The following is a 16536-nucleotide window of genomic DNA, read 5'->3' on the forward strand; positions in this document are numbered from 1 at the left end:
ATTTGCTTCAGGCCAGAGTCAATCACATGATTTTAAATAATCACTCTGCATTCTGCTTCTGTGGAAGACCCGTTCTGGCCAAATTTTCTCCCTCAACCCTAGGTTAATTCTTTCACACTTAGATGTGGCTCTGAAAATTATAGTAGTTGGGCATGTGTGGGATCAGAGGGAATTTAGTTTCCAGTCTTCCCGAGACTTTTTAAGTGGTAACCTATAACTCTGCAAACTTTTCCTTATTGTAAACGGACTTGTAAGTAAACAAACATTTCTTGACTGCCTACTGTGTACAAGGCATGAGGTTTGCCTTTTTTGTGAACAGTGAAATGAGAGAGAAGCGGTGCCCCTCAAATATTTGACTGATAAACTAGTACATTTTATTATGGTATGTGTGACCATAAAGTTCCTTCTGGGCTAGACGTATGGGTAGGTTTACTGTTTGTTTTAGTAAGCTTTTAACTCCTCCATCCGTAACAGTTCTTTGCATTTCCTCAAGTAGGGGGCTAAAGAGGAGCCTTGGTATCTTCCCTTTTTGATGTGGACTTTCTAAATATGTGAGGCTTTCCTGAAGGCTATCCTTGAATAGCCTTTTCTGTTGCAGTGATGGCGAAGGCACTGGCGGGTTTCCAAGCTTCCGCTTCATTTTGGAGCCCTGCAGATCAGACCACAAAGCTAGGTGACTAGCGCTCGCTCCAGGACCTGCAGGTTCCTACCCAGCAGCCGGAGCGCGCCTGCGTGCCGGAGCCCCTTTGTTGCTCGGCTGCCGGGGTCCGGCTGCGCCTGCGTGGTGGGCGGGCGCCGACAAGTGCGCTGCACCGCCGGCACCAGCTGGGGGCGAGCAGACTTCGAACAGCCGCCGCCGCCGGTGCAGCCGTTACGATCGTCTCAGCGGAGTTCAGAGGGCCAGGAGGTGGGAGACTTCCCACACGGTGGCTGAGATGTCGTCCACCGCGGCTTTTTACCTTCTCTCTACCCTGGGAGGGTACTTGGTGACCTCATTCTTGTTGCTCAAATACCCGACCTTGCTGCACCAGAGAAAGAAGCAGCGATTCCTCAGTAAACACATCTCTCACCGCGGAGGTGAGAGGGGTCCCCAGAACCCGGTGGGGGAGGCGGGGGAGGCTTTTTTCCCCCTCGACTAGAGCTGAGGGTCCTCAAAAGGCCGGCGGGTGGAAATACCTGAGAGTTTGAGGAAGGATGGGCATGTGTGAATGAATTGAGGGCTCCCTCAAAGGTGAAGGTAATGTGAAAGCGAGGTCGCCTGAAGGAAGGAAAGGGGTCTTCAGACCGCCAAGGTGGGGATCACTCGTGTGCAGCGATGTCAGGGCTTCTCAGAAGGAGGAACGACCAAGGTGAGAATGAAGGGTAGGTAAAGCGTTTCTCGGCGGGTGGAAGGATGGATCGCAAGGTCCCTTCCTCGCAGCGAGGCACAAGGGGGCAGCGCAGGGCCGGCCAGGGGTACCCGCCGGGGAAACCGGGAACAGACTGTTTCGAGACACGGAGACAGCCAGTGGCTGAGCTTGTAGAGAGACCGGGGCGAACAGCTTCCAGGTCTGAGGAACTGCGTGAACCTGGAGCGTGCTGCTGCCCGGGCATTTGCAGCCTCTGGGGGCCGGTCCCAAGCCCACCCCGACCCCTACCCCCAACACTGAGCACGATAATTGAGAAGAAGGGGAAACCAAGTCCCCGAGGTCTCGATTAGAGCTGGGGCTGGACTGGGACAGAATCTGGACCGTCCTGGTTCCCAAGGCAGCAGACCTCACACCAATTTTTTTTAACCCCACCTTGCACCCTAGCAGTGACACGTGGATTTCCAAAAGACAGAAAGATGATTTAGTTTTGGACAGGACAGTATTGTTTGAAGAAAACAAAAGAAGTTTCTTTTGGAAAAGTGTCTTGCCAAAAGAAGCCTAGATAGTCCACCCTCTGATTTCCCAGACAGCAGGCCAAATCTTTTCCTCTTCATTATTGTCTAATAATGTGTCTTTATTTCATTTCAGATACGATGTATAAAATGTTAAATTGAATTATTTCAATCAAATTTTAACTGTTCTTTAGAGATAATGTTAAACTAGATTAAAATTGCTTGGAATTTACAATCATACTTGAAATGGTAAATGCCGGGAGTTTACAGTCTAAAACTTGGTTTAGTACCATGACTCCTTTTCTAACAAGAATTGGCCAGGAATAAAGTTTTAAATATTACAGAGATACATTAGCATTCTCTTGTACAATCTGTATGATGTTATCAGTTAAACATAGTACTAACAAGGGACTTCGGCGCTTATGCCAGTCTCCCACTCGTGAAAAGCATCAAAGGTTTTAAGAGGTCTATCCCTGGCTAAATGCTGCGTTATTTCTTACATGGTTTATCTGTATTTTAATAGATAACAAAATTAAACTGTAGGATGACGTGTGACTACCAATGTGCCTTCAACCATTAAAGCCAAAACCCAACTTAAAGTTGTTGTCGTAGAAGCAATTTTCAATGGTAGTAGTCCCATTCTGGAGATAGGCAGTACTTACTGCAGTTGTGTTTACTGATTTAAAGAAAAAAAAAAAATAGTGTGCTTACTAAAAACCTAAACCAAAACAAAATTAGGTCCTCTAAAAAGTTATCTAAAGTGTCATTATTGAATGGTCTTGATTTTATTTTAAAAGAAATAATCTTAATTCTGCAGACTTGAAATCTGTTTACCTGTATGACGCCCTAAATCCCTGTAGTAAGTGCCTGTGTGTTAGTACTTAATATGCTTTAGCTGAGTAGGTGCACCAAATAATACAGTTGAACCCAGAGTGATAGAGGATATGTTTACTAAAAAAACACTTTGTAATTCAAGATACTAAGTTTCTAGAAAAATAATAACTATGAAGGAGTCACCTCCTTGCTTGCTTTTTATTTTTGTCTTAGACACTGATAACAGCAATCTGTTTTCTGTGCATCTCTTTCCAGGCATATCACTAACTTTGGGCCTAAATCTTTTTTTTTGAACATTTTTTATTGATTTATAGTCATTTTACAATGTTTTGTCAAATTCCAGTGTAGAGCACAATTTTTCAGTTATACATGCACATATATATATTCGTCACATTTTTTTCCCTCTGTGAGCTACCATAATATCTTGTATATGTTTCCCTGTGCTATACAGTATAATCTTGTTTATCTATTCTACAATTTTGAAATCCCAGTCTATCTGTTCCCACCCCCCGCCCACTTGGCAACCACAAGTTTGTATTCTATATCTGTGAGTCCGTTTCTGTTTTGTATTTATGCTTTGGTTTTTTTTTAGACTCCACATATGTGCGATCTCATATGGTATTTTTCTTTCTCTTTCTGGCTTACTTCACTTAGAATGACATTCTCCAGGAGCATCCATGTTGCTGCAAATGGCGTTATGTTGTTGGTTTTTATGGCTGAATAGTATTCCATTGTATAAATATACCACATCTTCTTTATCCAGTCATCTGTTGATGGGCATTTAGGCTGTTTCCATGTCTTGGCTATTGTAAATAATGCTGCTATGAACATTGGGGTGCAGGTGTAATCCTGAAGTAGGGTTCCTTCTGGATATATGCCCAGGAGTGGGATTCCTGGTTCATATGGTAAGTCAATGCCTAGTCTTTTGAGGAATCTCCATACTGTTTTCCACAGTGGCTGCACCAAACTGCATTCCCACCAGCCGTGAAGGAGGGTTCCCTTTTCTCCACAGCCTCTCCAGCATTTGTCATTTGTGGATTTTTGAATGATGGCCATTCTGACTGGTGTGAGGTGATACCTCATTGTAATTTTGATTTGCATTTCTCTGATAATTAGTGATATTGAGCATTTTTTCATGTGCCTATTGATCATTTGTATTTCTTCCTTGGAGAATTGCTTGTTTAGGTCTTTTGACCATTTTGGGATTGGGTTGTTTATTTTTTTCTTATTGAGTCATATGAGCTGCTTATATATTCTGGAGATCAAGCCTTTGTCGGTTTCATTTGCAAAAATTTTTTCCCATTCTGTAGGTTGTCTTTTTGTTTTACTTATGGTGTCCTTTGCTGTGCAGAAGCTTGTAAGTTTTATTAGGTCCCATTTGTTTATTCTTGCTTTTATTTCTTCTAGGAGAAAATTTTTGAGATGTATGTCAGATAATGTTTTGCCTATATTTTCCTCTAGGAGGTTTATTGTATCTTGTCTTATGTTTAAGTCTTTGATCCATTTTGAGTTTATTTTTGTGTATGGTATAAGGGAGTGTTCTAGCTTCATTGTTTTACATACTGCTGTCCAGTTTTCCCAACACCATTTGCTGAAGAGACTGTCTTTATTCCATTGTATATTCTTGCCTCCTTTGTCAAAGATTAGTTGACCAAAAGTTTGTGGGTTCATTTCTGGGCTCTCTATTCTGTTCCATTGGTCTATATGTTTGTTTTTGTACCAGTACGATGCTGTCGATGACTGTAGCTCTATAGTATTGTCTGAAGTCTGGGAGAATTATTCCTCCAGCCTCTTTCTTTCTTTTCAGTAATGCTTTGGCAATTCTAGGTCTTTGATGGTTCCATATAAATTTTATTACGATTTGTTCTAGTTCTGTGAAATATATCCTGGGTAATTTGATAGGGATTGCATTAAATCTGTAGATTGCCTTGGGCAGTGTGACCATTTTAACAATATTGATTCTTCCAATCCAAGAGCATGGGATATCTTTCCATTTTTTAAAGTCTTCTTTAATTTCCTTCATCAATGGTTTATAGTTTTCTCTGTATAATTCTTTCACCTCCTTGGTTTGGGCCTAAATCTTTATTGCCCTAGCTGCAAACACCTGATATTTCATGTAAACCAGATGTATGACCATTCCAAGACTGAAACACTGATCATTATATGTGTATAAAGTATATACATTTGAGTTGCTGTAACTTGAAACTCTTAATATATACTGTGTTGTGTGCTATAAAAGCATTATCACCTGAGTCAGATTTTGGATCTATCACTAGTTAACCTTGGGAATAAGTCTTAATTTTAGTTTCCTTATCTAGAGATAGAGACCATTTACCTTACTTCTTTGGGGGAAAGTAGAAAATACTCTATTTCAAAAGTTAAATGCTGTAGGCTTGCTTTGTTCTTACCTCTTTAAATCATACATTGTATTGCATTATATTATAATAGGATATGTTAGTACATCTGCTTCCCTTACTAGACTATGTGCTCCCCAAGGGCAGCTTTTATTAATGCTTGTGTCTCTAGCTTCTAGTACAGATCCTAACATATACTTTAAATAATAGCTTATTGTCTGCTAATTATCTAATGCATGTTAGATACTTTCTATGTGTTTTCTTATCTGTTTGACCAAAGAACTTTTGGTAACTACAGTGTATTGATGAAATACCAGTAGGACAAAGGTATATACTTTGGGTTAAATCAAGAGCAAACAATACTCTCAAAGATTAATTTCATAATTTTTCTATGAAGTTATAGATTTTATTAATATCTTTCCCAATTGCATATGTAACTCATGTTCCTTGTAGAAAATTTGGAAAATATAGAAATGAAAAAAGAAAAAATAGTTTCTAAAACTATCTAGACATAATCTCTGTTAACATTTTGAAGTATTTCCTTTAAGTACATATTTTACTACATTTGGAATCATACTGTGTATACATTTATTTCAGGTGCCTACTGAGTTAACTAGAGATAGGATAGCAGGGAAATAACTTACCTGATAATTTATTTCAGGTACTCTCTGACCTATCTCTATGGTCCAATTAAATTAAACAGGCTTTTTAAAAACAAATCTGTTTATTAGGGTTCAGTGGCCAAAGAATAAAAAAAAAATCACTAACTGATAAAATCCTTACCTTTCCTCCCAGTCCTTCACCCCTGGACTCAAGGTAGAGTACTGTCACAATCTGGGCATCCTGCCACCGACTGATTTGGCAGGTGATATGTTTAAGTGAGGCTAAGGATTGCTCATAGACACTGGCTGCTTCTTGGCCCTAAATTTTAGTTGGTTGTTCAAGGAGGAAATTGAGGCATCAGTTTGAGTCTCAGAGTATTACTGGAAGTAGCATTCTGCAATTGCATCCTGAAACATGTACTCAGCATCAGGGTACTGATTCTTTCCCTTCAGCTTCTATTTTTCTCTCTCCTTCCTGTTTTCAGGGAACTCCTCCTTACTTGTCAGTGAAGACTTTTTTTCCAGCTGGCTTGCTCGTTCCTACTGATACCTAATTAACAAGAGTAAATTATCATTTATTTAATAGTATTTTTGTGCTTAATAGAGCAAATTAAAATGTGCATACTTGTTTTCAGCCATGGAGATATACATTTATAACATAATACACCGTGTATCTTAAACTGTATACAAACATAGGAAAATTAAATATTGTTACAGAAAAGTTATTGAAATTATGACAAGGTATATAACAAAAGCCACTTATCATTGAAAAGAGCATACATGTGGTTAGTTGGTAAATGCTCCCTCAATATCAGTATACCTTTTGAATATCATCCTTCTGTGCTACTGATGTGTTTACTTTTTTCTTATACCTGCAAGTATAAATTTCACTAATATTTTTCCCTTGAAATATAGAAACAAGTCTGCAGTGTCCCAGGGATCTCAAATTGAGAAATGATCTTTTGTATATATCATCTCTAGTTCTTACAAGCTCTTTATGCTCATATAGAAAACATATATACTTTTCCAAGGCACATTCTAAATGCTGAATGAACAAATGAATTTAGAAATGAAGAAGGAATTTCTTTGTTGCTTGATGTACTGAGTAACGACATTTTAAACTGAGATAGGAATAAATCTGCAAACATTAGGATATGTTTTATTTGCACTAATCTATCTTTCCCAATATCAGACAATATTTAATTTTGAAAGTTGTTCTTTCATGGCTGGTGCACATTGTCCCATTTGTCATTGGCTTTATAAACATCACACGCATGCACACACATATATATAGCATGTATACAAAAATATTAATGATAGTGGTGATTGGAGATAAATAAAAAACAAGTCTACAATGTTTATTGAATGTTTATTGGTATATAAAACATTTGGGACATAAAAAGGAAACTGAACAGACAGTTCTTTCCTTTACAGCATTTAAGTCTAATCAAAGACACAAAAGTATGTTTCTTTTACTTTTCCTATCCTAACAGAAATTAACCAATCACAAAGTAATTATAAAGCACTATACAAGAGAGCGAAAGATAACAAAGAGTGAAAAATTGGTAAGTTAGCTTTGTATAGTATTGAGAAATAAAGCTTTCTCAAAGAAGTGAAAAATGTGAGCTGATGAAGATGGAGGCAGGAGGACATAAGCAGAGAAATTATGAACAAATTACATTAGGACAGCATATAAAATCTATGATACTCAGTCTCTTCCACATTTTATAATTAATTTCATTAACTAATTAAAAATTAAACTTTTGTTTACATGTAGAATGGTTGTTCTCAAAGCCAGGCATTAAGTTGATTTTTGTGGGAAAAGAAAAATTAATGGCAAGCATGCTCTGTGAATGATACGATGATAATTGGAAGGAAAAGAAATTTAAACCATTCATAAGAGAAAAGCTATTGCCAAATAATTCCTTGGAGAGGAATGACATTCTTTTAAATTAGTCCCTTAGTTACTCTCCAGACTTTCACTGTAACAAGTAATTTGTGAGTATTATCATTGTGGGATTTATCTTCAGGCTTTACAAACAATTATAAGAATACTGAAATCAATATGAATAACTTACCTGAAACTGAAATAAAGGTTTTTTATGAATGGCAGCATAGAAACTGTAGCATAGTTAGTGATAAAAAAGAGTATGATCAGAAGTCATACTGCTTTGTGCTTGAATCCAAGTTCCCCTTGTTGGCTGTGTGACCTTACCTAATTTTTTTTTTCCTGGAAATAGTAATACTTACCATGTTATGGGCATTTTAATGAAATAATATATAGAGTACTAAGCACAGTGTCTGGCTTCTGTTAATTGTTAACATCTTCACCACCTTTTCAATATTTTGTTTTATCTAGTACTGGCTATTAATTTCATAAACTTGTAAAGCAGATCAAAGATCTTAAGTAGCAATGTTTGCATGCCTAAGCTATTAGGTTTCAGTGAATTACAGTTAAAATTAATATGGAAAGCAGTCACAAAAGACAAACAGGTAGACTTTGAATGTAAATATTAGTAGTAAATGTTGTATTAACTGTGGAGAAATTTATTTCAGAGTTCTAAGTCTCTATTTTATGTTTTTCCTAACTCCATTCCCCCAAACCAAAAGATCAAACAATAAGTATCATTTTAACTTTTTATTATGGCACAATTCAAGCATACGCAAAAGTAGTAAGATGCCTTCACCCAGATACAAACAATTATCAGCTAGTGCCTAGTCTTGTTTCATCTGTATCCCTGCCCATTCTTCTAACCCAGATTATTTTTTTAACATTTTTTATTGATTTATAATCATTTTACAATGTTGTGTCAAATTCCAGTGTAGAACACAATTTTTCAGTTATACATGAACATATATATATTCATTGCCACATTTTTTTTCTCTGTGAGCTACATAAGATCTTGTATATATTTCCCTGTGCTATACAGTATAATGTTGTTTATCTATTCTACAGTTTTGAAATCCCAGTCTATCTCTTCCCATCCCCCACCCCCTTGGCAACCACAAGTTTATATTCTATGTCTGTGAGTCTATTTCTGTTTTGTATTTATGCTTTGTTTGTTTGTTTTTAGATTCCACATATGAGCGATCTCATATGGTATTTTTCTTTCTCTTTCTGGCTTACTTCACTTAGAATGACATTCTCCAGCAGCATCCATGTTGCTGCAAATGGCGTTATGTTGTCGGTTTTTATGGCTGAGTAGTATCACCCAGATTATTTTTAAATGAATGTATCATTTCAAACTTAATAAATATTTATTGAACACTATTTTGTGGAATATTCTAACAGGTGCATATTAGAAAGTCCTTGCTATTGGAATTTGAGAAGGCTAATAATAAGTAACACTGCTTACTTTCCTTTCCCAAGTTTGGAACCAGTTTAGAATAAAATGCACGCATCAGAAATATGGAAATAAAAATATTAACTGTATGAACCAGTAGAGCTGAACTTGGACTCTTAGTGCCCTCTCTGAATTGAACTTAACACTAAAACTGCAAGCCTTTTGCCTGCATTGGCAGGACCTGCCCTGGCAAACTCTCTATGTAAGTAAGTGAGCAGAAATTCTGTTCCTTTTGAGGGTGGGCCACTCTAAATTAAAAGGTTGAGTTACAGATGGACAGACAGCTCTTTCTCCTATGTCACTTCTGCTCCCATAGAGAGGCGTAGACGAGGGAGTAAAGAAGGGTTAAAAGTTTTCTTAGCATCAGAGATTTTTTACTCCCTGATAGGCAGGGTCAATGCCCCTACTTAGCCTGGAAGCAGTTTCAAAAGACAGACCTTCGCCCCTCTGCAACCGCATAAGATTATGGGAGTAAAATCTCTGAGGTGGGGAATGAGACAGGAAGAGGGCAGGGCAGGGCCATTCAAGGAATGTCACAGCAGTTAATACCAAAATGGTGAAAGATTCCACCCCCACTAGGCCTTGAGGCTCAGGATGATGAGAGATTTAACTTCTGGCAGATCTTGAGCTTCATTATACGCCCATCGTAATACATTAACATGGTGAATAACACGCCCGCAAGCACCATGGCAGTCCCAAGGCTAGTCACAAAAGGTCAAAGAGTGGGGAAATGGCCAACTTCCTAGGAATCCCACCCCCTTCCCCTTAGACTGGTCCTTCCACTTATTAGCATATGAAGCCACCAAGCCCATAAAAACCAGCAACACAGCGCCTCGCGGCCACCCCTCTCTCCCTCTTTGGAGACGCCTGCATTCTGTCTATGAAATGTGTACCTACTTTTAATCTGAGCACCCAATCCCCACACCTCGTGGCCTTTCTCTTGCCTTTCAATGTATGTCTCTGAATAAATCTACCTTCACTCAAAAAAAAGTGTTCTTTCTGTTCTTTTCCCTTTTGGAGACTAGAGTGAAATTTTCCTTCACTAGGTGGAAACAGGTAGTGGGAGATAGATGTTTCCCTCAATGCTTGCGGCATAAAGCCTTCTCAGGGTTTAGGTGGATGTACTAGAACATAAAAATTCTAAAACTTAGAATTAAAGGCATTTTTTTTTTAATTTATGGATAGCATAGATGTTGTAGCACTAACCTTAAGTGCACGGCTTAATATTTTAAAAAAATATGTATACACCCAGGTAGCAGTTTCTCAGATCATGATATAGAACATTTCTAGAATCCCGTAAGATTCCCTTGGTTCCCTCCCTAATCTATCCTCTTCCATCCCCAGGGATAACCAATCCTCTGATTTTTACCATCATTGATTATTTGAGACAGTGGTTTTCAAAGTGTGGTCTGTGGACTCCTGGGACCTCCTGAGACCTTGCATGGGTCTACAAGGTCAATACTGTTTTCATAAGACATTATTTGCCTTTTTCACCATGTTGACATTTGCGCTGATGGTGCAAAAGCAGTAGTGGGTCAAACTGTCGTTGCTTTAGCATGAATGAGGATGATGGTTCCAAATGTACTAGTAGCCACTGCATTCTTCAGTGTCATGCACGTGAAGTTTTTTTAAAAAGGCAGTTTCACTTAAGAATATCTTTGGTGTATCAGTAAAAATTACTAGTTTTATTCAAGTTCAACCCTGAGTACACGTAACTTTTAATATTCTGTGTGACTAAATTTGGAGTACACACAAAACACTTGGTGCATACCAAAATGTGATGATGATTGTCTTGACAAAAAGCACTTGGGCAGTTGCTTGAATTCTGAGCCGGATTAGCCTTTATTTTTTTCCACAGAGCAGAATGTGCTTAAAAGTTTGATTCTCTCCTTTAAAAAGTAATGCATCGTCATTATAGGGGGTTTTGTAAGGTATAGAAAAATGTATATTAGATATCATTTGTATTCTTATCATCTGGAGATAACTGCTCCAATTAATTTGATTTGTTAAACTACTGGTTTTTTACTGTACCAAAAAGCAAGGAAATTAAAAAAGGACACAGAAGTCAGCTTGAAGAAGCTAATGACATTGACTTTGACTTTCTTCTAAGGACAGACTCAGTTTATTAAGTCTGAAGAACGTATCTGCCGAGTACTCAAGTCTGAAAGTCTTCTAGTCTTTTCCATCGTAAAGTTACTCTCTTTCTGTTTGTAATGAGTGTTTTTGTAGGAAAGTACTTTGAAACTACATAAACACTCCATTTCTTATCAAACTTCCAGTCCATTTATTAAAATGGATTCAGAATATCCTATTTTGTTCAGTGGTTTAAAGTCTGTTACTATCATTATTTTGATGCTAACATCGTCTCGAGTTTAGCCATTGAGAGCTCCTTCAAACTGGCTTCTCTGTCCTTTTAACTTCCTTGCTTTTTGGCACAACAAGCAGTCAGTAGTTTAACCTATAAATAACCATTTTAGCACCACTTGTCTTTTTGGTAATATCCTAGAGTACTTTGTTCTTGAATATTGATTATCTGTATATAACATATTACCATAATTTTTTACTAAAACAAGCACTGACTAGATTTTTGAAAGTCGTTTAACCTCAAAAGAGCACTTACTTTTGAAAAAAGCTTTAATCTCCATGTTTGCTTCATCTGTTTTCTATTGTGCATCAACTCTAGTAACTGAAATGAACCTAAAATCAAAGTAGCTTTTTTTCACATAAATATCCCTTCTCTCTGCTAAATTGATGGAACTTTTAGAACATTAGGTTAGTATATTCATTTCTTTATACCTTGTGTTTCTATTGGTTATTAATTAAGTTGTCATAAAAATAAATGTCTAAAATATAAAAGAAGAAAATTTTGCAAATCTGTTCATATGATATTGTATATAAAACATTTTAATGTTATTAATGTTATTACTTGAACAGTACCTTAAATTTTGAAGTGCTTCTTTTTGTTAAGAAATTGGCTGTTTTTCCGAAGTATTTTTCCTGAGCATTCCATTAATTATTTAGTAATACTGAAATCTTTTAGTTTTAAAATATCTATAAACACAAGGCTAGTGTATATTGTGCTAATTGGTTCTACCTAGTATGTAACATTAGATAATTTTAGGTAATTAGATAGTTTTTATCTGTGTCCTCTTTGTCATTACACTAGTTTTTATTACTTCAGTCAGTGGAAGCACCAGTTACTACAATAATGGCAATAGTAATAATAATGGCAATAATCCTTTACTTTTACTGAATATTTACTATTTCATTGACTCTAATGTCATAAGTTATAAGATGCCTATTTTTAAAGCATTGCTAAGAAAGAGAAAATCTTGCCAGTTAAACTATTATACACCATCTATTGTAAAAGGCACCCTAACTTCAGAGATGTTAAAAAGTGAAAAGCTATCATTTTCTGAATTGATGACATATAGCCCTTGACATATTAATTCATTTAATTACAATAATCCTATGATATCAGTGTCATCATTATCCCCACCCTTACAGATAAAGAAACTCTGCCAGAAAGAGGTTAGGTAACTTTCCCAAGGTCATACAAGTATCTGATAGACTTGGGAGCGGAGATCCCAACTGCAGAGCCCCACCTTCAGCTGCCCTCAGCCAATGTGATTTTATTTACTTACTTACTTACTTACTTACTTACTTACTTACTTATTTATTTATTTATTTATTTATTTATTTATTTATTTAAATTTTTTTATTGAGTTATAGCCAGTTTACAATGTTGTGTCAATTTCCAGTGTAGAGCACAGTTTTTCAGTCATACATGAACCTACATATATTCTTTGTCACGTTCAGCCAAGGTGATTAAAACAGCCACTCCTTTTAAGTAATTCATGGGAAAAGGAGGAGAGAGATGGCTAAATAATTTATGCTATAATGTGATAAATGCCTTAGTAAAGAGATGTATAGCAGACTATGGGGATACAGAAGAGAGACATTTTAACTCTGAGGAGGTGTGTATGTACCAAGTCTTCTATCTTTTCTATGACAAACAGATATCATAGCTAAAAAATCATGTTTAGGTTCTTCTAACGTTGCTGTGGCTGTGTTTTGATCTTCCTGGTGCAGCTGAAAACAATTCAAAATACCATTACATTCTTTAAAATACTTGTAATGTCTACATAATATATAAACATGATTCACTTGATGTGCCTCATTTAAGTGAATTTCTGGAAAAATAAAATGTTCACATTAGCTCAGTAAATGAAATTTCAATTTAATATTTTCACAGGTGCTGGAGAAAATTTGGAGAATACAATGGCAGCCTTTCAGCAGTAAGTATATAAAAAGGTATTTGTCTCTTTTACAGTTTATTTTGAAAGTGATGATGATTCACACAGTGAAGATAGTATACACGTAGCATCCACTTGTGATAGTTGTTTCTATTTTATTAAAAGCGCTTTTTTTATTTAGTTAGTCTGAAGTGTTACAAAGAGTGTTTGGCTTCTACATGACGGAGAAACTAGATCAGAGTTGTGGGTAATCAAAAGATGCTATAGTTCCAAAGCTGAAAGAAGGCATTTGTAACAAGGAACATACTGTGTATAATGCTAATTAGTCTCGGAGAGAAAGAGAAAAGGAGAAAATGAAACAACTGTTAAACTGGCCTTTGTTTGTGAGGAGGATTATGTGTCTATTTAGTAATTTTTCTGCAGATCTGAACCTGTTGTCTGGTATTTCTTCTTCGAAGCCTTATGAGTGTTGATTTTTTTAAGTAAGGTAAATTAACTTTTTTCAAGTTTTAAATTATTCCTATTTCGTAGAAATGTCTTTTAGAGCACCTCACAGAGAAGCAGCAGCAGGAGAGACAGGAATGACAGCTGATTGGTACCTTGTTCTTTGTTTTAGAGTAAATGATTATCATCAGTCTGTGGTAACGATGAGAACACTGTTTTCTTTTCCCTGAAAAATAAGACAGGGGATATGATAAGCTAAACCCCATGAAAAAACATAACTATCCATATTTAGTGAGAAAAAAATGTTTTCTTATATAATTTTGAACCATTTTTATGTATATAATTGGGGCTAATAAATCAGGAGAATTTGGCATAAATTTTTGTTCTGCTTCTCATTATTCAGACACTTTAGAGATGATTTATTCTGTTATCAGGTCTGAAGGTACTGCTTTTCCTATTCCAGTTTCACCTAAATCAAATCCTCCTATGTTTGTCATAGCTTACTCTTGCTGTTCTATAATATGATGCCTTTTGACTGTAATCTAAGAAATCTCTTACAGCCCTAAAATGCAGAATCTTTCCTCCTGTCGCTGACTGTGAAACAGAATAATTTAATTTAAATTACTTTGTTGTCTTCTCAACTGAGATTATACAGCTAGCTAGCTAGCTGTAACAAAATACATATTTAATTTTATGTAAACAACTTTCACTGAGATACACACACATATACACAACCTCACATACCCACATACACTATCACTTATCAAATATTTGTTGCCTGGGATATATACTGATATATATTACTTGGGGGAAAAACTGCTCAGAAGTTTGAGTGACTTTAGCATTCTTTATGTATAAAGTATAAGTTTTTCCTCCATGTTTTTTGCTGAATTTTTACCAAGCACCCTTATATATTTATGAAATTAAAACACTAGATTGTATAATAAGCTGTTTCCAAGGATGGTACATTTGTGTAATACATTATTTCTAAGGATGGTACCTAAATATTTTTTATCTTTGAGGATTTCAATCCTCTGAAAATTTTTTTGATGTTCAAAGAGTTTAGATGGTTTCTACTCGCTAGATACAACATTTCATTTTAAAGCAGTTTTTTGTATTGTTTCATTCAAGCAATAACTAGTAAAAAGTGCCATGGCCTTCTCCATCATGTGGTAGCTTTCTGTAACTGTAGTTGTTTGAAAGTTTTTCTAGTACTTTATTTATTTGGGGGGGGCATTAGGCCTATTTATTTATTATTAGTTTTTTGTTGTTGTTGTTAATGGAGGTACTAGGGATTGAACCCAGGACCTCGTGCATGCTAAGCATACACTCTACCATTTGAGCTACACCCTCCCCCTTCTAGTACTTCAAAAGAAGAAAGCAGCTCTTCCGTATGTTAGTATTTGTTAGATATATTTATTTGTAAGTTGGCTTTCTTATTGACTTTGAAATTTATGTAAAACCTAAATCAAACAGGCTTTAATTTTAACCTTAAACATTTTGTTGTTGTTACTGTTGGTGGTGATTTTGTTTTTTGTTTTGTCTTGTCTTATGCAGTCAGTACTCTTGCTATCAATAATATCAACTTTTTAAAAACTGTACTTTGTTTTTCATTTGCTCACCAAATTTTTAAGACCCCACTTTTGGGGGGAGGAGGTAATTAGGTTCATTTAATTACTTTTGATGGAAATATTGGGGATTGAACCCATGACCTTATGCATGCTAGGCATGCACTCTACCACTGAACTATACCCTCCCCCATGTTTTTCATCTACTGATATTCTTCTATTTCTTTAACTGCTAGGACACTTAGAAAGTTTTTTTTTTTTTTAGGTATACTTGTTCCATGAACAAAACAAAACAAAAAATTGTTTAAGCATGCTATTTGCAAGATACCATATACTAAAAAGATAAAGAATTATATTACATAATTGACAAAAGACAGATACTGTGCTTAAATATGCTGTATCCTTGATAGGATAAGTAGTTGGGGCAGAGATAATAAAAATATAATGAACAACAAGAACGTAGATCTTATTTATGTAAAGATTTAGATATATACTTCACAAAGCATACATATTATGATGTGGAGGTGAAGATGATATCAGAGAAAGTATAAATAGTTGGTATGGGCAGCCTAGTTAAGATTAACCAGAAAATTGAAAAGATACTAGGACTAGAAGAGCTATCATTTGGTGGAGAGGAAGAAGCTATTTTAAAAATGTGAAATGTTTGAGGTTAAGATGTGAGGGTACGTGGACAGGCTATGTCTCAGAAATTGAAAGGACCTTAAGAATGTAGAGAAAATTAATTCATTATGTATTCATTATATTATAGTAGGGCTAAAGAAGTAATTAGGACTGACAAAGAAATAATTACATCTCAAAATTTATAAAAAATTCTTTAATGTGGTTTATAAAATAATTTTTCAAACACGTTAAGTTATGAATAAGGCTCTTCTTGGATTCCTTGGGAGCAAGAATCTTTGCTTATTGATCTCTCAATCCCTAACATCTAGCTTTGGTGCTGACTGGCTCTCACTAGTTGCTTCCTGAATAAGACACGGAATGGGGCACTCAAGAACAAACTAGAATATTAACACAAGACAGATAGAGACAAAACCCCATCCGTAATAAGCACAGAACCAAAAACTAAGGAATTGTACTATACATGTGTATACACACACACACACACACACACACACACACACACAGAGTCACTAAGCCCTTGAGTATGTAAAATCTGGTTCTTAAGAGCTAATAAAACTAGGTTATTAAATCAGGCTGCCTTTGTAAATACCCATAGGACAATTTGATCCCTGTGGTATTAACATGAATGGTT

The 16536-nt window shown here is 36.0% G+C and overlaps 1 protein-coding gene across 2 annotated transcripts in view; it reads left to right on the plus strand.

Annotated features, from left to right (window-relative positions):
• The first annotated feature begins 815 nt into the window (after positions 1-815).
• GDPD1 (glycerophosphodiester phosphodiesterase domain containing 1) overlaps positions 816-16536 on the plus strand; it is a 41276-nt gene continuing 25555 nt past the window's right edge. Inside the window, exons 1-2 of one of the 2 annotated variants that reach the window (XM_010990432.2) lie at positions 816-1077; positions 13251-13293. In XM_010990432.2, the coding sequence (XP_010988734.1) occupies positions 936-1077; positions 13251-13293 (185 nt within the window). In that variant the 5' untranslated portion in view covers positions 816-935. The other variant, XM_064494984.1, reaches the window with a different exon arrangement.

This window comes from Camelus dromedarius, chromosome 16, assembly GCF_036321535.1.
Source record: "Camelus dromedarius isolate mCamDro1 chromosome 16, mCamDro1.pat, whole genome shotgun sequence".
In the NCBI taxonomy this organism is placed as follows: Eukaryota; Metazoa; Chordata; class Mammalia; order Artiodactyla; family Camelidae; genus Camelus; species Camelus dromedarius.